Raw genomic sequence first — 25,528 nt, 5'->3', positions numbered from 1 at the left:
CATTATGACTAGTCCTGTGACAGATTTTCTATCCGGCAAATTTCCCCAGTCACTATCACAGTAGCAACTCAACATTTCATCCTCTGAAGAATTTAATTGTAACATATAGCCAATTGTCTGTTTGAGATACCTCAGAACTTGTTTTACCCCTTTCCAGGCATTTAGTGTGGGTCTTGAGACCAATCTACTTAATATGCCTACTGCATAGCTAATATCAGGTCTGGACCACTGTGCTATATACAATAAACTTCCAATTACAGAGTGATATACATCAGGATGTTCAAATTCAGGACTCTCATCTACATGAAGTGTTTTTATGAAACCTGGATCCATAGGCACCGCTGCCCCTTTGCAATCCTGCATTCTGTATGTAGTCAGTAGTTGTTTAACTTTGTTCTGCTGACTAATTAGGCAGCTGCCATCTTGGGCCCAGCACACTTCCAACCCTAGATATGTCCTAACCGGGCCTAAGTCTTTCACTTTGAACTTACTGGACAATTGCTTTGCAAACCTTTTAGTTTGTTTATCTGTTTTGCAGGCATACAAAACATCATCTACATAAATCAGACAAAACTCTTGATCACTGCCTGTACCACGTACATAAACACAATTGTCAGCTGTACTCTGCTTGAAACCAAATGACACTAAGGCCTCATGGAAACATTTGTTCCAAGATCTTGCAGCCTGTTTGAGACCATATAGAGCTTTGTTTAATTTTAACACTCTATTGGAACCTGTCTCATAACCAGGCGGTTCGGCTAGATACAGGTCTTCTGATATTGATGCATGTAAATATGCAGTCTGAATGTCAAAATGGTTTAACAGGAGTTTTCTCTTTGCTCCAAGCGTTAAAATAAGCCTTACACTGTCCCCCTTAGCAGTAGGGGAAAAAGTCTCGTCATAATCTTTTCCAGGCCTCTGAGAGTATCCTTGAGCCACTAAACGAGCTTTGTATTTGTACTCTCCTGTCACCAGAGGTTTAAGTTTGTACACCCACCTGCAGCCTACAATCTTTGCCCCCTCAGGCGCTGCTACTGGTGTAAAAACCTTGTGCTCATTCAGAGAGGACATCTCTTCCTCCATTGCCTGTTTCCAGCGCTCTGCCTCCTCTTTTGGTAACTTTAACACCTCCTGAAAACTCTTGGGTTCTGCACTTACACTAAACACATTTGCAGTATCTGGGGAAAAACGCACCGGAGGCACTCCTTTGTTTTGTCTTTTAGATCTTCTGGGAGAAAATTTTTCTTCTGACCCACTTTCCTCCTCAGAACTACGACCTCTCTTTTGTTGCTTAGCAACTGGTCTTTGGCTAACTTCACTTTCCTGAGAGCTCTTATCTGAACTTTCCTCCCCCTCAGACTCTGACTCCCTGTGTTTACCTTCAGAGTCATGAAGCTCCTGGGAAGGTTCAAACCAAACCTCAGTATTGGCATGTAGTCTCTCCCAGCCACTATGTTCACAAAAACTGGCATTCCTGGAGATCACAATGCCATTTGTCCCTTCAGCAAAACGGAAACCTTTTCCCAGCTCCTGGTAACCCACAAACACTAACTGTTTGGTCTTAGGATCTCCCTTCTTCCTCATTTGTTTCGGAATTAATACCCAGGCTTTTGATCCAAACACATGCAAATGGTCAATTTTGGGTTTTTTCTGAAACAATTTAAAGTACGGGGTTGTACCTATTGTTTGATGAAAGAGCCTGTTTTGGAGATAACACGCGGTGAGCATGCTCTCCCCCCAATAAGACATGGGCAAATCAGCATCATCAAGCATGGCAAACATCATATCTTGTAAAGATCTGTTTTTTCGCTCTGCAACGCCATTCTCCTCTGGGGAAAAAACGTTCGTTTTTCTATGCCCAATGCCACGCTTTTGTAACCAATCTTTAAAAGCATTTGACATAAATTCGCCACCTCTGTCCGTCTGAATCCTTTTAAGTTTAATGGACAGAAATCTTTCCACAGATGCCACCCAGCCTTTAAACTTAGTGAACACGTCACCCTTATTCTTCATGGGAAAAACCCAGGAGTAACGCGTGGCGTCATCCACAATTGTTAATGAAAAGCGTGATCCACCCCTGCTTACAGCAAATGGACCAATTACGTCCATGTGAACCAGCTGTAGCGGTGCCTCACTAACTCTGTCGCTTCTGGGGTAAGAGACTCTGTGGGTTTTAACCTTTTTACACACATTACAATCAAGGTACTTGTTACAACTCTTTAAATTACCCCCATCAGCCAATTCAGACATTTTTAGTACACTTTTCCAGCAAGCATGCCCCATTTTCCTATGCAATAAGTGCACACAGTTGTCATGTATAGCTTTGTTATTCACTGCAGGCTGAGATTTACTGACTACTGCTGCAACTTGAGGACCTGCTTTAAGCCAAAACAAGCCTCCCTCTGACTTAGCAGTGCCTAAAATCTCACCAGCCTTCTTAATGATGCAACTGTCTCCTTCAAAATACACTTTAAACCCAGCTTTTAGCAAACAATCTACAGACATCAGATTGCTCCTTAATGACGGCACACAAAGTACATTTTGCAGGCATTCACGAAGACAAGGAACAAAACTGCACCCCCCGAAATCACTTCGGAAGTACTTCCGTCTGCTAGAGCCACCTGGCTGCGCTGTGCTGAGTTCTTGGAAACAAACAATTCATCTGTATTTACGATGTGGCGAGATGCTCCCGAATCGACCACCCAGACCGCTTGTTTCTCATCAGCAATCTTGACCTCGCCGGTCACCAGCTGAGCCGACTGTTTTCGTTTGAAGAATTTCTTTTTTCGCTGCTGCTGCTGCTGATCTCGTCTCTGCTCCTGCACCGGCAACTGAGACTTGACCAACTCCGGACATTGTCGTTTTAGATGCGCTGAGGACCCACATCGGAAACAACGCCTAACAGCAAACGCTGACTCCTCACCGGTACGCTGCTCTTGCTTCACCTCTGGCACGGCATGAGAACTCCTTCCAAACCGCCCACCTGTAGAAGCCTCTGCAGCCACCGACCTTTCTTGCCTCTTCTGCCATTCTTCAATCAAACGCCCAGTAACGTAGCTGACGGATAAATCACGCTCCTGCATGCCTTCTAGAGACAAAACTAAATTATCCCAGCTTTCCGGGAGAGAACTCAAAATAATAGCCACCTTCTCCTGCTGGTCTAACGCACAGTCTCTTTCCTGTAGCGCAGTAAACTTTAACTGTAAACTGTGTAGGTGTTCCTGCATTGTAACCCCAGGCTGTAACATTGCCTTGTACAATGCCTTGCGAATGAACAGCTTGGAAACCGCTGTCTCACGCACATGGAGTTCTTTAAGTGCTTGCCACACACCTCTAGCTGTCTTGATTCCCCTCACATACGGCAACTGGGAATCTTCCAGCCCCAAGACAATTGTGGCCCTTGCTCTTTGGTCTTTATCGAGGTCTTCATCATCAGGCTTCGCAGGAAACTTACTCACCACTTGCCAGAGACGATCCCTCTGCAGCACTGCCTGCATGCGTTCCGACCACAGCAAGTAATTGGAGTCATTCAGACGCTCAAAAGCCATCTGAACTGGTTGTGAGGCCATCTTGAGAGCGATGTCCCTGGAACCCGGAACCAGCTACTCACAACCACCGAGAGAAAGAACAGGAACCACAGCACCCAGCACTCACACGCTGCAGCTGTTGTCCTTGTGTCCGCTGCGTCACCAGCTCACCACGGTCAGGAACCAGCCAGAGTCCATCTGCTGCACCAGCAGGAACAACAACTTCTGGAACTACTGGAACCAACGCCGTTGATGCTGACACCACCGCAACTCAGGCTGGCAGCACAATGCCCATAACCTCATGGAACTTTGAAGTGTCAGGCATAGCCCTATTGGCTTTAGCCCAAACGTAGCAGAGTTTTCCTGCACAGCGAAGAAGCTAGTTGCGGCAGTAATGACTAGTCAGCTAGACTCAGAATAACTATTTACAGGATTTATTAAAAGGAGAAAATAAAACCAGCAGAGTTTCTGCATAGAAATAAAAGCAAAATAAACCCTCTCTTTCTCTCTCTCTCAAAACCATACACAGCACTTCTACTCCTAACACACCTCACATCAAACTGAGCTAGCAATCCCTTGATAACAGAGCTGAGTGCTGGTCGTTAACCAATCAGAGTAAGCAGTTTCTAGGTCAAGCAGACCTGGGCTTTCTGCCAAGAGTAAATTGACACTACCCCGAGCCAACTGTGAGAAGCCAGAATCTGCAAGTTTCCCACGAGAACCAATCAACAGAAACTGAAACTGAAACTGAACATCAGATTCTATTCGGTTGAACCTCTGGTTACAAAGTTGGTGGACAGTGTTCTCGAAGCTACCCAGCATGAGTTTGACCAGACTGCAGGAGGACAGGAAGACTGGAGTGCCTGGAACAGGTGAGGCTGCAGGTCCCTTATTTTGGCTGCTGGTCCCTTATTTTCAAGGCTGCTGGCCCCTTATTTTCAAATCTGTAAGTTGACAGCTATGCGCTGGGCTGAAATGCGAGCTCAGATCTCAGTTGGATCCTCTGCCTTTATAGCTTGGAACATGCAAATGGAAGCAGGAGCTGAGAATAGGACTACATCCTATATCAGTGGTCCAGAAACTCTGGCCCTTGGGCCTAATCCGATGCACCAGACTCCCTATTTGGCCCTCTGCATGACAGTGGGTGGCGCTGTGGGTTAAACCACAGAGCCTAGGACTTGCCGATCAGAAGGTCAGCGGTTCGAATCCCCACGACAGGGTGAGCTCCCGTTGCTCAGTCCCTGCTCCTGCCAACCTAGCAGTTTGAAAGCACGTCAAAGTGCAAGTAGATAATTAGGTACCGCTCTGGCGGGAAGGTAAACAGCATTTCCATGCGCTGCTCTGGTTTGCCAGAAGTGGCTTAGTCATGCTGGCCACATGACCCGGAAGCTGTACGCTGGCTCCTGGGCCAATAAAGCGAGATGAGCGCTGCAACCCCAGAGTCGGCCACAAGTGGACCTAATGGTCAGGGGTCCCTTCACCTTTACTTATGACATCCTGTATGATGTCAGGTGTGCAGGGCAGTTCCTGCAGAGGCCAGAACTTCTGCCGGCGCATAAAATCAGCTGACAGCTGGTGGTTGCAACGGGCTGTCACTTTGCCCGCACCACTGGATCTCAAACTGCGCAGGGAAAGGGAAACAGTTCACTAAGATTGAATGTTTAATTATTAAGATACAAAATTACAATCTCAATAATAAAGTTACAAAATGATAACAAGGAAGTCACAGGTGGAGGGAAGACACAGGGCAAGAGATAAGAAATGGATAAATGTTGGTACATAAAGAAATGTGAAAATGTGAATTTACGAATTCACCTCTACCTCTCTTTCAAATCGGAACCAGTGAAGGTCCTGTGTGAGTGTCTGGAGGCGGTTGGAGGATGGATGGCGGCTAACAGATTGAGGCTGAATCCTGACAAGACAGAAGTACTGTTTTTGGGGGGTAGGAGGCAGGCGGGTGTGGAGGACTCCCTGGTCCTGAATGGGACAACTGTGCCCCTGAAGGACCAGGTGCGCAGCCTGGGAGTCATTTTGGAATCACAGCTGTCCATGGAGGCACAGGTCAATTCTGTTTATCAGCTCCATCTGGTACGCAGGCTGAGACCCTTCCTGCCCGCAGACTGCCTTGCCAGAGTGGTGCATGCTCTGGTTATCTCCCGCTTGGACTACTGCAATGCGCTCTACTTGGGGCTACCTTTGAAGGTGATCCGGAAACTACAACTAATCCAGAATGCGGCAGCTAGAGTGGTGACTGGGAGCGGCCGCCGAGACCGTATAACACTGGTCTTGAAAGACCTACACTGGCTCCTAGTACGTTTCCGAGCACAATTCAAAGTGTTGGTGCTGACCTTTAAAGCCCTAAACGGCCTCGGTCCAGTATACCTGAAGGAGTGTCTCTACCTCCATCGTTCTACCCGGACACTGAGGTCCAGCGCCAAGTTGCAAGGAACCAGGCAGAGGGCCTTCTCGGTAGTGGCGCCCGCCCTGTGGAACGCCCTCCCACCAGATGTCAAAGAGAAAACTACCAGACTTTTAGAAGACATCTGAAGGCAGCCCTGTTTAGAGAAGCTTTTAATGTTTAATAGGTTGTTGTATTTTAGTGTTTTGTTGGAAGCCGCCCAGAGTGGCTGGGGAAGCCCAGCCAGATGGGCGGGGAATAAATAATAAATTAGTAGTAGTAGTAGTAGTAGTAGTAGTAGTAGTAGTAGTAGTATTACGAATACAATGTATATGTATCAATATGTAAAGATTTCATATATGTATCACAACATTAATAATAAATAAATTAAGTGCAAAAAAAAAAAAAGGAAAACGGTTCACATGACATCGTCGGGATGCTAAGATGATTGGCAGCGGCGTGACCCGGTGCACCTGTCAAGGGTAGCGCACGAGGGGCACAGGATACAGTGGTGCCCCGCAAGACGAATGCCTCGCAAGACAGAAAACCCGCTAGACGAAAGGGTTTTCCGTTTTGGAGGTGCTTTGCAAAACGAATTTCCTATGGGCTTGCTTCGCAAGACGAAAATGTCTTGCGAGTTCCTGCAGGGTTTTTTTCCTCCCCCCCTTTTTCCCAAGTCGCTAAGCCGCTTATCAGCTGATCCGCTAAGCCGCTAAGCCGCTTATCAACTGATCCGCTAAACCCGCTAAGCCGCTAATAGCGCTAAGCCGCTAAGCCGCTAATGGGCTTGCTTCGCAAGACGAAAAAACCGCAAGACGAAGAGACTCGCGGAACGGATTCTTTTCGTCTTGCGAGGCACCACTGTACAAGGATCTGGCTCGCAGTTATCAGCAGATGGCAGGGACCTCTAGACTTGCAGAAGTACCACAAAATCTTTAGGAGAAACACCCTAAAAGAGTGAGGGGAGGAACTCCCTCAAAACAGCCCAACAAGAACTGAGCATGCTCAGTGGGGACGGAATATTGATTATTGGCAGAGGTAGGAAACAACCTCTTGTGCAGGATCATAGAGTTGGAAGGGACCCCAAGAGTCATCTAGTCCAACCCCATGCGATGCAGGAATCTCAACTAGAGCATCATGGCAGGTGACCTCCCAAAGGAGTCTGTTCCACTGTCGAAAAACTCTTTTGAGTTTACTCTTTAATGAGTAAACAAACCCCTGTGTTGCAAAATATGAGTCAGCAATATCAAAAGTAATACAATGGCCAGAAACAATTACAACGTGACAAACTTTATGGAATAATTCAAAACATCAAAACTTCAAACCACCTCTTTCTGTATGTAAGATGTTTATGGGGTGGTCTTGAGCTCCAGGGCAAGGAATTTAAAATGTTTATATAAGGGCGGTCACACCTTGGTTCTGGATCCTCCTCCTTTCCTGCGTGTGAGAGGGGAGCACCCTGTTGCAACAGTTTAATAAAGATCAGGCTTACTAGCTGCTTTCCTTCTCAAAATTCTCTGGTTGGCCTCTGTTATTTTCTCCTACTGATAGAGAACCTACATAAGGACTCTAGATGGGCTCTTAGATACCCCATAAGGGAAAGCGAACAGTATTTTTCTTATAACACAAGCTGTGGGCTGGACCATGTATCAAGAAGTATTTTTTAAAAAAATGTTTGCTGGTTTATCATGTTTTTGCCTGTACTGGAAGCTGCCCAGAGTGGCTGGGGCAACCCAGCCAGATGGGTGGGGTATAAATAATAAAAGTAATACAGTGGTACCTCGGGTTAATTCGTTCCAGAGGTCCGTACTTAACCTGAAACTGTTCTTAACCTGAAGCACCACTTTAGCTAATGGGGCCTCCCGCTGCTGGAGCACAATTTCTGTTCTCATCCTGAAGCAAAGTTCTGAACCCGAGGTACTATTTCTGTGTTAGCTGAGTCTGTAACCTGAAGCGTATGTAACCTGAAGTGTATGTAACCTGAAGCGTATGTAACCCGAGGTACCACTGTATTATTATTATTATGGAGTCACGGCCAAGAAGAAAGAAAGAAGAGCCTACCAACCTTTTGCATCCGGTGTTTTAAGTACAGGCAAACTGGTGCCAAGGGGGGAAGCAGCAGACACAGAGTCTTCCGGCAGCTGGGAGATTCCGAAAACTGTTGGTGTTTCTCCCTCCATCCCTCTCTCTGGCCCTGCGGCTTCCTGGGTGCTAAAGTCGCCTTGTGTCGCAGCTGGAAGAAGCACGGCACCCGCCTCGTGGAAGGATGTTGCTGCCCCAGGAGTAACGCCTGGTGGGTGTGGGGTGGGAAACACAGAAGAAGATAAAATATCTGTTACTGGAAAGCCAAATGCATTGAGAGCATCCTTATTCATTCATTCATTCATTCATTCATTTTTTATTCTTTTTAAAATGTATTTGGAGGAAACTGATTTCCTAGGTTCATTCCAGTCAGGGTTTAGGCCAGTTTTGGCACAGAAACTGTATGATGTGTCCCTGTTAATTCTCCTCAACCTCTCAGCGGCTTTCAATACCATCGAATCCTTCTGGAGCGGCCGTCCGAACTGGGGGTGGGTGGCACCATTTTGCAGTAGTTCCAGTCCTACTTGGATAGACATTTCCAGAAGGTAACACTTGGGGCGCAACTACTCTATTCCGAACTTAAAAATGGAAAGCGTAGCGCCAGTGGTCAACAAAAGAGGCTTAAACAGAGCCAGTGTGGTGTAGTGGTTAAGAGTGGTGGACTCGTAATCTGGTGAACTGGGTTCGCTTCCCCGCTCCTCCACATGCAGCTGCTGGGTGACCTTGGGCCAGTCACACTTCTCTGAAGTCTCTCAGCCCCACTCACCTCACAGAGTGTTTGTTGTGGGGGAGGAAGGGAAAGGAGATTGTTAGCCATTTTGAGACTCCTTCGAGTAGTGATAAAGCAGGATATCAAATCCAAACTCTTCTTCTTCTCTCAAGGCAAATCTTTAAAAATGTAGTATAAACACTGACAACTGGGAAACACTGGCCTGCGAGTGCTGCAACTGGAGAACAGCCTTTACCAAAGGTGTCATGGGTTTTGAAGACACTCGAACTCAGGACGCAAGGAAGAAACGTGCGAAGACGAAGGCACGCTTGGCAAATCCACACTGTGATCAACTCCCACCAGAAACCAATGTCCCCACTGTGGAAGGACATGTGGATCCAGAACTGGCCTCCACAGTCACTTACGGACTCACTGCTAAACCTGTGTTTATGGAAGACAATCTTACTCGGCTACAAGTGATTGCCAAGGAAGCAGCAGCTTGTGGAGTGCTCTTCAGCCGCATGAAGCCTTCAATGTAGGGTTCTTCCGGGTTCAATTTTATCCCCTATGCATATTGTACAGGAGACAACATGTGCAAGAAGTTGGCAGGAATTTCTCCCTTTTTTCTTCTTGCAGCAAGCGTTTGCTGACCTAGTCCTCCCGCCGCAGAAACAGCCGTTCATTGCAGGAGCCGAGCCGGATATGTTCCAATATCCTCACACCCACATGGTCTCCATTGATCACCCGGCCTCCCCTCCGGAAAACGAGAGCTAGACAGATGGCAGCGATTGCCATCTCTACAGCTGCATCAGAGCCTTGCGCGACCAAGGCTCCCCTCCTGCAATGACACTTTCTCTGGGTTTTTTCCCATTTTTCCTTTGGGGACATTTCCGTCAAAGCAGCCGGCCGCCGCCAGAACCTGGGCCTGCCCAAACTAGCTCACTGCAGTGCAAAGGAACAGCCAAAAAACACTGGATCAAGGCTGCAGAAGTTCTGTGCTCCCTGCAGGAAAAATTCCACAGCGGCAGCAGTTGCTCCAGAATGCAGAGCCTGAAGGTCAAAAAAATCTCCTCCTCCTCCCGCTGCCAGACCAGCATCTGATTGTGGCAGCCGGCTAAAAGTGCAAACTTGCCAGAATTTTGAAAGCTCCCCTGCCTCTTCTTTGGGAACCAGGGGAATGAAACTTTAGGGGAAGCAAAATATATGCCCTGGCAATCCTATTTACCAGTCTCTGTTTCCTGCAAAGGCATCAGGAATCCTGGGAGCTGTAGAATGCAAACCTAACACCGCTTATCCTTTGTTGTTTAGTCGCTTAGTCGTGTCCGACTCTTCGTGACCCCCTGGACCAGAGCATGCCAGGCACTCCTGTCTTCCACTGCCTCCTGCAGTTGCGTCAAACTCATGCTGGTAGCTTCGAGAACACTGTCCAACCATCTCATCCTCTGTCGTCCCCTTCTCCTTGTGCCCTCAATCTTTCCCAACATCAGGGTCTTTTCCAGGGAGTCTTCTCTTCTCATGAGGTGGCCAAAGTCTTGGAGCCTCAGCTTCAGGATCTGTCCTTCCAGTGAGCACTCAGGGCTGATTTCCTTCAGAATGGAGAGGTTGGATCTTCTTGCAGTCCATGGGACTCTCAAGAGTCTCCTCCAGCACCATAATTCAAGAGCATCAATTCTTCGGTGATCAGCCTTCTTTATGGTCCAGCTCTCACTTCCATACATCACGACTGGGAAAACCACAGCTTTAACTATACGGACCTTTGTTGGCAAGGTGATGTCTTTGCTTTTTAAGATGCTGTCTAGGTTTGTCATTGCTTTTCTCCCAAGAAGCAGGCGTCTTTTAATTTTGTGGCTGCTGTCACCATCTGCAGTGATCATGGAGCCCAAGAAAGTAAAATCTCTCACTGCCTCCATTTCTTCCCCTTCTATTTGCCAGGAGGTGGTGGGACCAGTGGCCATGATCTTCATTTTTTTTTTTATGTTGAGCTTCAAACATCAAACATCACTTATCCTACTCTCAACAAATTTCATTTCATAAAATTTATATGCCACTTGAATGTAAAAAAATCAAACAAACCCTCAAAGCGGCTTACAAAACAGATAAGAGCAATAAAATCAATGCAGAATGCAGAATGCAGAGCCTGAAGGTCAAAAAAATCTCCTCCTCCTCCCGCTGCCAGACCAGCATCTGATTGTGGCAGCCGGCTAAAAGTGCAAACTTGCCAGAATTTTGAAAGCTCCCCTGCCTCTTCTTTGGGAACCAGGGGAATGAAACTTTAGGGGAAGCAAAATATATGCCCTGGCAATCCTATTTACCAGTCTCTGTTTCCTGCAAAGGCATCAGGAATCCTGGGAGCTGTAGAATGCAAACCTAACACCGCTTATCCTTTGTTGTTTAGTCGCTTAGTCGTGTCCGACTCTTCGTGACCCCCTGGACCAGAGCATGCCAGGCACTCCTGTCTTCCACTGCCTCCTGCAGTTGCGTCAAACTCATGCTGGTAGCTTCGAGAACACTGTCCAACCATCTCATCCTCTGTCGTCCCCTTCTCCTTGTGCCCTCAATCTTTCCCAACATCAGGGTCTTTTCCAGGGAGTCTTCTCTTCTCATGAGGTGGCCAAAGTCTTGGAGCCTCAGCTTCAGGATCTGTCCTTCCAGTGAGCACTCAGGGCTGATTTCCTTCAGAATGGAGAGGTTGGATCTTCTTGCAGTCCATGGGACTCTCAAGAGTCTCCTCCAGCACCATAATTCAAGAGCATCAATTCTTCGGTGATCAGCCTTCTTTATGGTCCAGCTCTCACTTCCATACATCACGACTGGGAAAACCACAGCTTTAACTATACGGACCTTTGTTGGCAAGGTGATGTCTTTGCTTTTTAAGATGCTGTCTAGGTTTGTCATTGCTTTTCTCCCAAGAAGCAGGCGTCTTTTAATTTTGTGGCTGCTGTCACCATCTGCAGTGATCATGGAGCCCAAGAAAGTAAAATCTCTCACTGCCTCCATTTCTTCCCCTTCTATTTGCCAGGAGGTGGTGGGACCAGTGGCCATGATCTTCATTTTTTTTTTTATGTTGAGCTTCAAACATCAAACATCACTTATCCTACTCTCAACAAATTTCATTTCATAAAATTTATATGCCACTTGAATGTAAAAAAATCAAACAAACCCTCAAAGCGGCTTACAAAACAGATAAGAGCAATAAAATCAACCAGAATTTTATATTTTTAAAAACTACAATAGACTAAAAACAGATTAAAACACATGTCAGCTTTCGCAAAATCTAGGCAGGCTTCCTAAACAAAAACATTGTTAACAGGCATCGGAAAGGGCACACTGAAGACACCTCCTTGGTATCAACAGGCAGGGAGTTCCAAAGTGCAGATAAAAAAAGGTAAAGGACCCCTGGATGGTTAAGTCCAGTCAAAGGCAACTATGGGGTTGCAGTGCTCATCTCACTATTCAAGCCGAGGGAGCCAGCATTGGTCCGCAGACAGCTTTCCAAGTCATGTGGCCAGCAGGACTAAAACGCTTCTGGTGCAACGGGACACCGTGACGGAAACCAGAGCACACGGAAACACCGTTTACCTTCCCGCCAGAGCGGTACCTATTTATCTACTTGCACTGGTGTGCTTTTGAACTGCTAGATTGGCAGGAGCTGGGACAGAGCAACGGGAGCTCACTCCGTCGCGGGGATTCAAACTGCCGACCTTCTGATCGGCAAGCCCAAGAGGCTCAGTGGTTTAGACCACAGCGCCACCTGCGTCCCAAGGAGGCGATCTCATTGCCTGATGGCAATGTAGGCCAAGTCCTCTCGCGCCAATGGCTCTTTATTCCAAGCCCTTCTTGAAAAAAGGAACTGCCAAGGAGGAGGAGGAGTGTGGTGTAATGGTTAGAGTGCTAGATGAGGACCTGAAAGGCCAGGGTTCAAATCCTCTCCCCCCCCCGGCCATGAAGGTCACTGGGCAACCTTGGGCCAGTAACCGCCGCTCAGCATAACCCATCCCAATGGACTGGTGTGAGGATAAAATGGGGAGGGGGGCAGGATTGTGTATGCCCCGTTGAGCAGCTTGAAGGGAAGGCAGGATAGGGCAAAGGTAAAGATAAAGGGACCCCTGACCATTAGGTCCAGTCGTGGCCGACTCTGGGGTTGCAGCGCTCATCTCGCTTTATTGGCCGAGGGAGCCGGCATACAGTTTCCGGGTCATAGGGACGCATACCAAATAAACTGAAAGCAAAAGGAGGAATTTATTTACCTCTTGATGAATCTCTCGGGGTTTGGAAGACATCTGATTTGGTCGCGTCCGTCGTAGCGGTGGTCTCTGCGACGGATCTGGAACGGGAAGTGGCAACGGGGTCTCCATTTTCCACTGCGCTCCCAGAGGGGGCTGCAGGTTTCGCTGACGGGTCAGCGATATGGGCAGGATCCATGCTGGCAGAGGGCGAGGTGGGCTCCCCACTTGCTGCGGACGCGAGGCCCAACCCGGTCTGAACATTCTCGCTTCCTTTCGCCGCGGCTGCCGATAATCTCGGCGGCAGAGCCTTCTTCACATCATCTTCCTCTTCCTCTCCCCCCACGGTGGGATAAAGCTCTGCCATGGGTCCCAGAGCACCCACCCGACTGGCGGGCCCAAATTTTGTATCATCCCAGTCGTCGCTTTGCGGCGTGACAGTTGCCGCGGCACCAGGAACGCCTTCCAAGAGCTCCCGATCCGTGGAGATCCCCTTTTGCAAACCCGAGGCAGCGTCAGTCGGAGCCAAGACAGGACCCTCTGTGCCACTCAAAACCGAGGGGTCGTCTCTGTCCGGCCCTTGATCAGAATCAACGTATTGACCCACTGGAGGGGAAGGAGTCACGGAGCGGCTGCTGGCTATCGTTTCGGAAATGGGCGCTTCTTCTGTGGCCGGTCGCCATGTGGCGCTTCTGCCTCCTTCCAAGACGCCTGGTGCGAAAACGTCCGCCATTGACGCAAGCCCGTCTCCTGCCCTGCCACCCTCCACCAGCACTCCTGCGGTGGTGCTGAGCCCATCACCCCTGGCGTTCGGGTCTGGAGCTGTCACAACCGGGGCAAGCAGGACTTTGCTTTGCCCGTTGCTCCCCAGCTCCTTACTGGGCACACTGGGGTCCAACTGCTGCTCACTGCCAACCACCTCTGGGGTTGAGGCAGTGGCATCAACATCCAAACCCTGGTGTCCAGAAGGACTTTGAGCATCCAGGCTGGTTGGCATCGTGGCTTTGATGGTGGTGGCGGTGTTTAACGGCTCCCCGGCCGGCTCAGCTGTGGCGCCTTCGTAAAGGTTTCTGGAAGCCGCACTGCCGGCTGCTTGCGCAGGTGAGCTGAAGGGGCTTTCTGGACCCGGGACGCTCACGTTTCCGGGGTCTTCCGGAAAGGCCTGGAGTAGTTGTCTCGCGGGCCGCCCCTCCGCCTCCCAAAAAGCGAGGCATTGCGGGCTGCAGGAGCTGAGCAGGATGAGGCAGAGGGAGAGGCAGACAGGGAAACCCATCGGATGGGGGCCCATCCCGGCGGAGCGCCATGCAGGGGAACGGGGAGAGCAAATGGTGCCGGGGAGCAAGACCTGGAAGCGAGAAGCAAAAGAGAGCTCTCAGTTCAGTTAAGCTCTTAAAATAAAAAAGTTAAGGTCTTATACAATAGGTATAATAATAGGTAAAGGTAAAGGGACCCCTGACCATTAGGTCCAGTCATGACCGACTCTGGGGTTGCAGCGCTCATCTCGCTGTATTGGCCGAGGGAGCCGGTGTACAGCTTCCGGGTCATGTGGCCAGCATGGCTAAGCCGCTTCTGGCAAACCAGAGCAGCACACAGAAACACCGTTTACCTTCCCGCCAGAGCAGTACCTATTTATCTACTTGCACTTTGATGTGCTTTTGAACTGCTAGGTTGGCAGGAGCAGGGACCGAGCAACGGGAGCTCACCCAGTCGCGGGGATTCGAACCACCAACCTTCTGATTGGCAAGACCTAGGCTCTGTGGTTTAACCCACAGCGCCACCCGCGTCCCTATATACATACAATAAATGTTCATAAATGTACCAAGCAAACACGTACATAAATATATAAACCACATGTCTGAAGCAGCACAGGAAAACAGCCCTGAAACCATTTTGACTCCCAAACTGACCACCCCCTCCCAATGCCTCACTTTCTCAAAACAATGTCCAACATCAAAGAAGGTACCCAGCACTATCAATTTACCTCCCGATTGATTAGGATTGATTGATCTTGCCATCAAAGAAGGTTACAAGAGATAAGAAGGGAAAGGAACCGAGGCAGGAAGGGCAACCATGTTAGATCACAAGCTCCTCGAAATACCATTTATCTTCCGGATAGATTGCCCACACAGACTCATTGAATCAGAGTTGGAAGGGACCCTGAGGATCATCTAGTCCAACCCCTTGCAGGAATATGCAGTTGTCCCATACAGGGATTGAACCTGCAACCTTGGCATGATCAGCACTATGTTCTTAAGTTCTCAGTTTAATTTGAAACCGCCAATTCACAAGTGTAATAAACGAAAAACTGCCCTTATTCCCTTAAGGGGACACAAGAGCCCTTATAGAGTCCTTTTCAGGTTCGGCACCTGCTGAAAACATTTTTGTTTAGGCTGCCTTCCCAGACAAAGAATGCAGCCATGAGTTTTTAATCTGGCTTTTAGCTTCTGGCTTGATTTTAATACAAATAAACAAATGTTTCAGATATTTGTTTTTAAATGCTTTTACTGATATTTTAGAAAAGCAATGACAAACCTAGACAGCATCTTAAAAAGTAGAGACATCACCTTGCCAACAAAGGTCCATATAGTAAAAGCTATGGTTTTCCCAGTAGTGATGTATGGAAGTGAGAGCTGGACCATAAAGAAAGCTGATCGCCAAAGAATTGATGCTTTTGAATTATGGTGCAGGAGGAGACTCTTGAGAGTCCCATGGACTGCAAGAAGATCAAACTGATCCATTCTGAAGGAAATCAGCCCTGAGTGCTCACTGGAAGGACAGATCCTGAAGCTGAGGCTCCAAGACTTTGGCCACCTCGTGAGAAGAGAAGACTCCCTGGAAAAGACCCTGATGTTGGGAAAGATGGAGGGCACAAGGAGAAGGGGACAACAGAGGACGAGATGGTGGGACAGTGTTCTCGAAGCTACCAGCATGAGTTTGACCAAACTGTGGGAGGCAGTGGAAGACAGGAGTGCCTGGCGTGCTCTGGTCCAAAGGGTCACAAAGAGTCAGACACGACTAAATGACTAAACAACAACACTGATATTTTTACTGTTTTCGTATGCCGCTTAGAAATAAAATAAATCCCACTGCTAAGAATATATTGACACACATTTCAGACTCCTGCTTCCATTAACCCCAGTGGCGTAGCGTGGGTTGTCAGCACCCAGGGCAAGGCAAGTAATTTGCGCCCCCTAACCCGTGGATTTGCGCCCCCTAACCCGTGGATTTGCCCTAACCCCAGATGTTGCGCCCGGTGCGGCCGCCCCCCCCTGCACCCCCCACGCTACGCCACTGATTAACCCTGCTGAGCATGGCCCAATTATTGGGCCTCATTATTTAAGGCCCAATACAGTTCAGATATGCCACCAAAAGGATGCAGATTTGGAAGCTGGGATAAAGGTTTGGCCGCCATTTGTCAGAACTAGGTGCCCATGATGATCGCAGATGCTTGCTCTGCTCATCGCAAACACCTCCATCCCTGAAGTTCAAGGAACATGACAGCCTGTTGGCAGGCTTGATGGAGAGAACTGCAAACAGCTGGCAGCTGTCATCTCTTAACGCGCCACCCTGTGGTGCCAGCCTCAGTCAGGGACACTGGTAGGTGCAGCGATTAAAGCATCCCAACCGTGCTACAATACTTCCGCCCTTAATCCTGGGGCAGCTGCTTTGCAAAGAGATGAGAGGTGGGAGAAATTTAAATGCAAACATACTAAGAAGGTGCGTCTCCTCCATAAAAAGAAAAATAGGAAATCTCCTTGCATGTGGAAAACTAGCACATCAGGGAGAAGGTCAGGCCAAGACACTTCTCCAGGAGAGGCTAGCTTTCTACGTGCGAGGGATTTTTCTACTTCACAAGACACTCAGTTGTGCCCTTAGACGGGCAATTTTGTGGCACCTACCTTTTCTGTTTCGTTGAACCTATACTGTGCTGCTTTTGTTGGGAATTGCTTTGTTTTATTTTTTTAATAATCCATCAACTCTTTTATTAGGTTTTCTGTTGTAAACTCGCAACCCTTACTGGTACCTTAAGGCAAATGGCAGGTAAGTAATCTTATAAACAGGCAAGTTAATAATGATAATTTCTCCTGCATATCAGATTTCTACAGACTGAAGAGGACTGTACCATTCTGTTCTGGACTGAACCATACAAACAAGCCCTTTAAGTTACTGGCTGAATGTTTATTATCACTACGTTACGTTACGTTACGTTACGTTAAAGGTAAAGGTAAAGGTAAAGGTACCCCTGCCCGTACGGGCCAGTCTTGACAGACTCTGGGGTTGTGCGCCCATCTCACTCAAGAGGCCGGGGGCCTAGGGCTTGCCGATCAAACCTCAGTGCCTAGGGCTTGCCGATCAAAAGGTCGGCGGTTCAAATCCCCGCGGCGGGGTGCGCTCCCGTCGTTTGGTCCCAGCGCCTGCCAACCTAGCAGTTCGAAAGCACCCCCAGGTGCAAGTAGATAAATAGGGACCGCTTACCAGCGGGAAGGTAAACAGCGTTCCGTGTGCTGCGCTGGCTCGCCAGATGCAGCTTGTGAGATGAGCGCACAACCCTAGAGTCTGGCAAGACTGGCCCGTACGGGCAGGGGTACCTTTACCTTTACCTTTACCTAAAAGCTTGGTAGTTATTTTTCTCTTTGACGTCTGGTGGGAGGGCGTTCCACAGGGCGGGTGCCACTACCGAGAAGGCCCTCTGCCTGGTTCCCTGTAATTTGGCTTCTCGCAGCGAGGGAACCACCAGAAGGCCATCGGAGCTGAACCTCAGTGTCTGGGCAGAACGATGGGAGTGGAGACGCTCCTTCAGGTATACTGGGCAGAGGCCGTTTAGGGCTTTAAAGGTCAACACCAACACTTTGAATTGTGGTCAGAAAAGTACTGGGAGCCAGTGTAGGTCTTTCAAGACTGGTGTTATATGGTCTCGGCGGCTGCTCCCTGTCACCAGTCTAGCTGCCGCATTCTGGGTTATTTGTGGTTTCTGGGTCACCTTCAAAGGTAGCCCCACATAGAGTGCATTGCAGTAGTCCAAGTGAGAGATAACCAGAGCATGCACCACTCTGGCGAGACAGTCTGCGAAGCAGCCTTGGAAAGCTGCCGTTCTGAGCTGATAACAGGAGCTGAATGTGCTTAACCCCTTTCTGGTGAAATAAAAAAATTAAGGTCTTTTTTATATATATAATAAATATTCATAAATGTACCAACCAAGCGCATACGTAGATGTGTGGACCACATGTCTGGAGCAGCACAGGAGGACCGCCCTGAAACCATTTTCACTTCCAAACTGACCAAATGTTTTCTCTGCAAGGAGGGAGGAGGTGGGGGAGCCTCCCCATTGTCTTTTTGCTCACAAATCCTGTCTTAAGGGTATGCCTGTGTATGAATAGGGTGAGCCTGTGACCTGGCTCAGGAACTAAGTATTTGTCATTACAAAAGACAGGCCAGGCTCCCCAGGGTATCCAATCAAGTAAGCATTAACAGGTAACCTGCCAGACAGGAGGTAAACAACGCACTCAGATTTCTGTTGTAGACCGCCCTTTCTGTGATGTAGGTATGATGTGTCTGGGGGGTGGTCTTGGATTCCGGGGCGGGCAATTTAAAATGTCTATATAAGGGGGGACACACCTTTGTTCTGCGTCCTCATCCTTCTCCCATGTGTGAAGAGGCACCCTGTTGCAACAGTTAGTAAAGATCAGGCTTACTAGCTGCTTTGCTTCTCAATATTCTCTGGTTGGCCTCTGTTATTTTCTCTGACCGATGGAGAACCTGCAAAGAACTCTATAAGGGCTCTTGTGTCCCCCATAAGGGAATAAGGGCAGATTTACGTTTATTAAACTGGTAAGCTATTTTGATACACAAAATCTCCCTCCCCGGGACATATCCACTCCTCCTGCACAATTACAAGTTGAATAAGCAGCTAGAATGTATTCTGATGTATTACGGTATTTTAATATTTTGTTGGAAGCTGCCCAGAGTGGCTGAGGAAGCCCAGCCAGATGGGCGGGGTATAAATAAATTATTATTATTATTATTATTATTATTATTATTATTATTATTATTATTAAACCCAGCAGCAGGGAATGATATTGGGAGGGGAGTTATTTGACCAGAAATGAATGGCGGGGAGAAAATTTAAGCAGCTCCGCATGCACACAAACAGACAAACACACACACGCTGTTTCTCACTCTTTAAAACTGCAGGCTCCCCAGATTGCTTTTCTATTTATTTCTTTTTAAAGGAATCATTACACGATTTGAAGTTTTGCTCCCGGCCTCACAGGAAGCAAAAGGTTTATCACACAAAAAGAGGGGTTCTTTGAATCCCGGATAATCAATGCATCGCAACAGCAAGGCAATACAACAATGCTATGGTTTTTTTTAAGGGCATGGAGACACTGAGCGTTCGGGGACTTTGCCTCCTTTGAGAGTAAATCAACAACACTTGTAAGAAGCTACGTGAACCAGTGGAGGGGCAACGGATCGAAAGAAAACCTGCTACTCCTCACCGATTCCTCCTTTCTTCATAACTAATTGTTGGTGAAGCAAATCGCTTCCTTTACTTCGCTTCCTCCTGCTTATTCTCTAAGTCAGTCGGTGTCACAGGCATGTCCAGAGTTTGTTTTGGGGACCTAATCCGGCCCGCCGGTCTGTATACAGTGGTGCCCCGCAAGACGAATGCCTCGCAAGACGGAAAACCCGCTAGACGAAAGGGTTTTCCGTTTTTGAGTTGCTTCGCAAGACAATTTTCCCTATGGGCTTGCTTCGCAAGACGGAACGTCTTGCTAGTCTTGCGATTTTTTCCCCGCTTTCCCCCTCCTTTTTCTAAGCCACTAAGCCGCTAATAGCCTTTTAGCAGCTAAGCCGCTAAGCCTTTAATAGCCGCTAAGCCGCTAAACCGCTAATAGCGCTAATCCGCTTAGCCGCTAATAGGGTTGCTTCGCAAGACAAAAAAACCGCTAGACGAAGAGAATCGCGGAACGGATTCTTTTCGTCTTGCGAGGCACCACTGTAATCTGGTCCGTGTGTCTGTTTATTCCTCAACAACTTTGGGGTAAAATCATAAAAAAAGCTCAACAACTTCAATCCTAAAAAAAGTAAACAACTTTGGTTGGCCCTCATGGCCCTTCACTTCATCAAGTCTGGCCCTCTTTGAAAAAAGTTTGGACACCACTGAGCTAGCATGTGTTTGTGTTAACTTCTTTGCTCTGACTTGACCACATGTGAAAACCTATGTACTGAGTTGAATAGGATCCAAAATGCAGCAGTCTGATTGGCCCTAGAACAATAGGATCCAAAATGCAGCAGTCTGATTGGCCCTAGAACAATAGGATCCAAAATGCAGCAGTCTGATTGGCCCTAGAACAATAGGATTCAGAATGCAGCAGTCTGATTGGCCCTAGAACAATAGGATCCAAAATGCAGCAGTCTGATTGGCCCTAGAACAATAGGATCCAAAATGCAGCAGTCTGATTGGCCCTAGAACAATAGGATCCAAAATGCAGCAGTCTGATTGGCCCTAGAACAATAGGATCCAAAATGCAGCAGTCTGATTGGTCCTAGAACAATAGGATCCAGAATGCAACAGTCTGATTGGCCTGCAGGAGCCACCCAATCCAGCTCCAGGTGGAAGTGAATCCACAACCCGATTGGCCTACAGGAGAATCCCGGAATTAGCCAATCACGTGCAGCCCATTGTGTAAATAATGTATATAAAGCAGATAATATATAATGTATATGATGTATATAAAGCAGGGAACTTTCATTCCTCCTCACCACCATGAGCTGAATAAAAAGCATGAAATCCACTCTCGACTCCAAGTATATTTCACTATGTATAAAAATGTCTTTCTTTGCTAAGAGCAATAAACTACAAGTTTTCTTTAATCGTTCCAGACAGCAGTCTTACCAGACTATTTTTTTTCTTGCACGGCACTGTATTGTATTTACCAACTTGTGATATCCTGAGACTGACAAAAGTTCCTCACCTCTTCAGATTAATGTTCTGTTTGAACAAAGAGAGTCCAGCTCAGGTCCCCAGTCAGACACAAACCTTCCCTGAGTGAAATCGGGGGCATTAAGCCCCATCTGCACTATGCATCTAAAAGCAACTTTAAACAGTCATGGCTTTCCCTTGCGCCAAAGAATCCTGGGAATTGTAGTTTATTAAGGGTGTCGGGGGTTGTTTGGAGACCCCTTCATTGCCCTCTCAGAGCTCCAATTCCCCGAGTTCCCTGGGAAGCCACTCTGGGAATCATAGCTGTGTGAAGGAAACAAAGGGATTTCCTAACAACTCTCAGCATGAGGGAAACAAAGGGATTTCCTAACAACTCTCAGCACCCTTAACAAACTACAGTTCCCAGGATTCTTTGGGGGAGGAGCCATGGCTGTTTAAAGTTGCTCTAAATGTATGGAGAAGATGGGGCCTACTTTGCTAGGTAGCTTCAGCGGCGTAGCGTGGGTTGTCAGCACCCGGGGCAAGGCAAGTAATTTGCGCCCCCTAACCCCTAATACCTGGGCTGGGGTATTTTCGGTAAGGTAGCCACGGCGGCGGCAGCGGGTCCATGTCAGGTGATCTGAGGCGAGTTGCCGCTGGCGCTGCCGCCCAAACGACGCCGCTTGCCCGGAGGAGGAGGGCAGAGAGGCGAGGAAAATGCAACATGCCCCAGCCGCTGCAGCAGCAGCGGCGGGGCTGTGAGGAGGGGCTGCCTGGTGCGCCCTCCATGGCCCTGACGTGCGGGGACCGCGGCGAGCGCTGAGAGCTGCTGCCAGCTTGTCGGTTCCGCGAGACATGGGGCTCTGCTACAGCCTGCGCCCGAGGCTCTTCGGCGACTCCAGAGGCGGCAAGCGCGCCCCCCCCCTGATGTTGCGCCCGGTGCGGCCGGCCCCCTGCACCCCCCACGCTACGCCACTGGGTAGCTTTACTGTTCAACCTAGTCCGCTTCGCAGGGTTGCTGAGAAGATAATATGGCATCAACCTCCACAATTTGGACACCTTGAAGAAAAAGCAGGAAATTAGCGTGATCAAGAAGTATGCAGTATGAAACTAATTTCATACCCCGCAAGTGCTGTGGAAAAAAACCAGGGCGTCCTGCTTTCTCGCACGAAAACAAGGTGGCCATTTTGGGTGCTGCGATTTTGTGTTATTTTGTGCCTAGATCTCGTCCAAGGAAAAAGCTCTCTTTCGGGGCTGCAATCTTATGTTTTGGAGCGCCTGAAAGCATAACCCCAAAAAGTGCATCTTTGGGGCTCTGTGATCTTGGGCGGGAAGATATGCACCCCGGTTTTGGGACTCAAGATGTTAGAGGGTATGTAATTTCAGCTTGAGAGAGAGAGACAGACAGAGACAGACAGAGACAGAGACGGAGACAGAGAGACAGACAGACAAAAGAAAATTATTATTATTATTATTATTATTATTATTATTATTATTATTATTAATTATTTGTACCCCACCCATCTGGCTGAGTTTCCCCAGCCACTCTGGGCGGCTTCCACAAAGACCAAAAATACACTAAGATGTCACACATTAAAAACTTCCCTGAACAGGGCTGCCTTAAGATGTCTTCTGAATGTCAGGTAGTTGTTTATCACTTTGACATCTGAATGGAGGACGTTCCACAGGGCGGGCGCCACTACCGAGAAGGCCCTCTGCCTGGTTCCCTGTAGTTTTGCTTCTCACAATGAGGGAACCGCCAGAAGGCCCTCGGCGCTGGACCTCAGCGTCCGGGCAGAACGATGGGGGTGGAGATGCTCCTTCAGGTATACTGGGCCGAGGCCGTTTAGGGCTTTAAAGGTCTCAAAAACAGCACCAACACTTTGAATTGTGCTCGGAAACGTACTGGGAGCCAATGAAGATCTTTCAGGACCGGTGTTATATGGTCTCGGCGGCCGCTCCTAGTCACCAGTCTAGATGCCGCATTCTGGATTAGTTGTAGTTTCCGGGTCACTTTCAAAGGTAACCCCATGTAGAGCACATTGCAGTAGTCCAAGCGGTAGATAACCAGAGCATGCACCACTCTGGCGAGACAGTCCACGGGCAGGGAGGGTCTCATCCTGCGTACCAGATGGAGCTGGTAAACAGCTGCCCTGGATACAGAATTGACCTGTGCCTCCATGGACAGCTGTGAGTCCAAAATGACTCCCAGGCTGTGCACCTGGTACTTCAGGGGCACAGTTACCCCATTCAGGACCAGGGAATCCTCCACACCTGCCCGCCCCCTGTCCCCCAAAAACAGTACTTCTGTCTTGTCAGGATTCAACCTCAATCCTATTATCTCAGGGCTGCACAGCTAAGCCAAACACAGAGCACAAACCAGGGGCTAAAAAAACCTTCCTTTTCTGCATGGGCCTGGGACCAACACATGGCTAGCAGCTTATGTTCACCGAACCTGTCAGCACTGATGGCATCAGATCTGGGGTTGGGCACAGGTGCCCCCGCCCCCCAAAAAATTGTTTGCTTTTTTTAAAAGCGTGAATCTGTGGCTAGCTTTGCAGGCCTCGCCTCCCTGTTCCTCCAACCTTCTCCAAAATCTGGCGATCCATTTGCTACAGCGATACATGCAAACAGCACTAATCCACTTAGCTATTTCTCTATGGGGAAACAGATGGGCCCTTAAATTTCCGGGACGCAGATCTGTTGGTTTTTATGAATTAAAACACACACGAAAATGACCGTCCCTTCCTCCAAAACACCCCGTCTGCAAAGATCACAGCATGTGTCTCTTGTTATATATCATTGCACCAGAGTGCCGCCTTATGTTATTTTTAAAGTGGGCTGTAGCATCTCTGCACAGCAGACAAATGGCAAATGGTCTGAAGTTTCGCTCCTCCCCCACCAGCTCGCTTCCATCTCCGAATAAACCCAATTCCCTGTGGCTGTTCTGAACATTAAATGCCAAACACTTATTTTTATTATTATTTTCCTTTCTAAGGAAAGGAGCTGTAAGGACAGCAGCAGACGGTAACCTTCAGAGGTATTTCTGCGACGCACAAAAAGTTCAAAGAAAGGCTTGCAATTCTCATCTCTCTTTTTTTTCCCTATCCCTTTCTTGCAATCGTTTAAACCTTGGGAATTCCACAACGAGGCTCTTGCTCCAAAGTCTGGAGAGCTAGGGAAATGAATGAAATCAAAGCCATGAATCGAAGGGGGAAATTCGATCTGTGTGCCCAAGAAACTTGGGAGGAAAGGGGAGAGAGAGAGAGGTGGAGAGAAAGAGAGGTGGAGGGATGGGGGAAGCAAATCCCCAAACAAAAGGCAGGCAGAGGCAGAGGCAGCAAACCTCCATTTGCTGAAACAGTACACAAAGAAGGTCTGCTGCTGTTCTTGTGGAATGCAAGGCTTGCAAGTGGCAAGGACCGTGCATCTTCCCATCAAGGCCTCCTTCCATCCCCAGCCCTCAAAAACCCCAGGGCAGCGAGCATCCCTTATCTAGGGATCTTTTAGCTGCGACTGGGCAAAGTGACTTGGGAGAAGTCTCTCTGCAGACAAGTTATCCCCCCCCCCGGCCTCCCTCGGACCTAGACTTCTCTCCCTCGTTGCCAGGAAACAGGGCAGCCTCTGTAGCATCCCTGCCTTACCTGAGCGCCCTCCATCCTTTCAGCTAAGCAGCATCTCCAGGAAGATGCTCTCTGGGCTGGTCCTCAGCATCCTCCTCCCAGCTGCTCTGCTGCTGCCTTCATGGCCAGGAGAGACTGGGAGGAGGAAAGGAGAAGAGGGAGGGGAAGGAAGAGGTTGCCTTTCATATTCATCTGCCACTCCTCCTCGCTGGCTCGGGGATTGGCGGTAGTAGCAAGACTCCCACCCATGGGGGCCCTCCTTCGCCCCGCCCACCAGCCGCAGACCTGTGCTGTGCTTATAGGAGTTGGAAGGGGGGGGGTGTTCCTCACGCCAGCAGGTTCCTCCAGTGGAAGCATAAATAGCAAGAGCTTGGACAGCACTTTCAAGTCTAAAAAAAACGCTTGGGTTGCAAAAGGGAGGGTCCATATAGCTCAGAGTTAGGGCACCTGCTTGGCATGTAGAAGGTTCAGCATCTAAAGGAGCAGAGTGCAGGTGAAGGACAGGACTCCTACCTGAGACCCTTGAACATGGATAGGCAAACTAAGGCCCAGATGTGGCCCAATCGCCTTCTCAATCCGGCCCATGGATGGTCTGGGAATCAGCGTGTTTTTACAGGAGCGGAATGTGTCCTTTTATTTAAAACGCATCTCTGGGTTATTTGTGGGGCCTGCCTGGTGTTTTTACATGAGCGGAATGTGTGCTTTTAGGCTTTAGCAGAAATGTTATAAAGAATTAAGTAAGAATAGATTGTTAACGGGTCAAGGTGTAAAATCTAAGGTTAAATTGCGTTAAGATAAATTATGGAACAAAATCTGAGAAAGAGGGAAAGGACTTGCTGAAACAACTAATTGAATTAGAATACAAAAAAGGGAGGTGTGAGGAAGTCAAGGAAACAAGTAAATGAAAGATAAAGACATGAAAATACTGGATGGGTTTTTTTTTCTTTTTTAAATGTTTTTCTTTTTAAATGTTTTTCTTTTTTCTTTCTTATTGTTTTGTATTGTTGTTTTTTATTGTATTTTTTATTTTTGAAGTATTGTA

At 48.2% G+C, this 25,528-nt stretch overlaps 1 protein-coding gene across 4 annotated transcripts in view; it reads right to left on the bottom strand.

Moving 5' to 3' along the window:
- ARMH4 (armadillo like helical domain containing 4) overlaps positions 1-24,681 on the bottom strand; it is a 63,357-nt gene extending 38,676 nt beyond the window's left edge. For 2 of the 4 annotated variants that reach the window (XR_013390541.1, XM_077917907.1), the window contains exons 1-3: positions 24,508-24,681; positions 12,964-14,284; positions 7,991-8,215 (exon numbers count right to left, since the gene is read on the bottom strand). Coding sequence is in view for 3 of the 4 variants with exons in the window: in XM_077917907.1 (XP_077774033.1) it covers positions 7,991-8,215; positions 12,964-14,284; positions 24,508-24,522 (1,561 nt within the window). In the remaining variant the exon portion in view is untranslated. The remainder of the gene's footprint in view (positions 1-7,990; positions 8,216-12,963; positions 14,285-24,507) is intronic. The other 2 variants (XM_028728570.2, XM_077917849.1) reach the window with 2 other exon arrangements.
- Positions 24,682-25,528: the final 847 nt, after the last annotated feature.

The sequence above is a fragment of the Podarcis muralis genome, chromosome 1 (assembly GCF_964188315.1).
Source record: "Podarcis muralis chromosome 1, rPodMur119.hap1.1, whole genome shotgun sequence".
NCBI classification, from domain to species: Eukaryota; Metazoa; Chordata; class Lepidosauria; order Squamata; family Lacertidae; genus Podarcis; species Podarcis muralis.
Note: the sequence above shows the minus strand (reverse complement) of the source record. Positions and strands in the feature narration are given on the sequence as shown.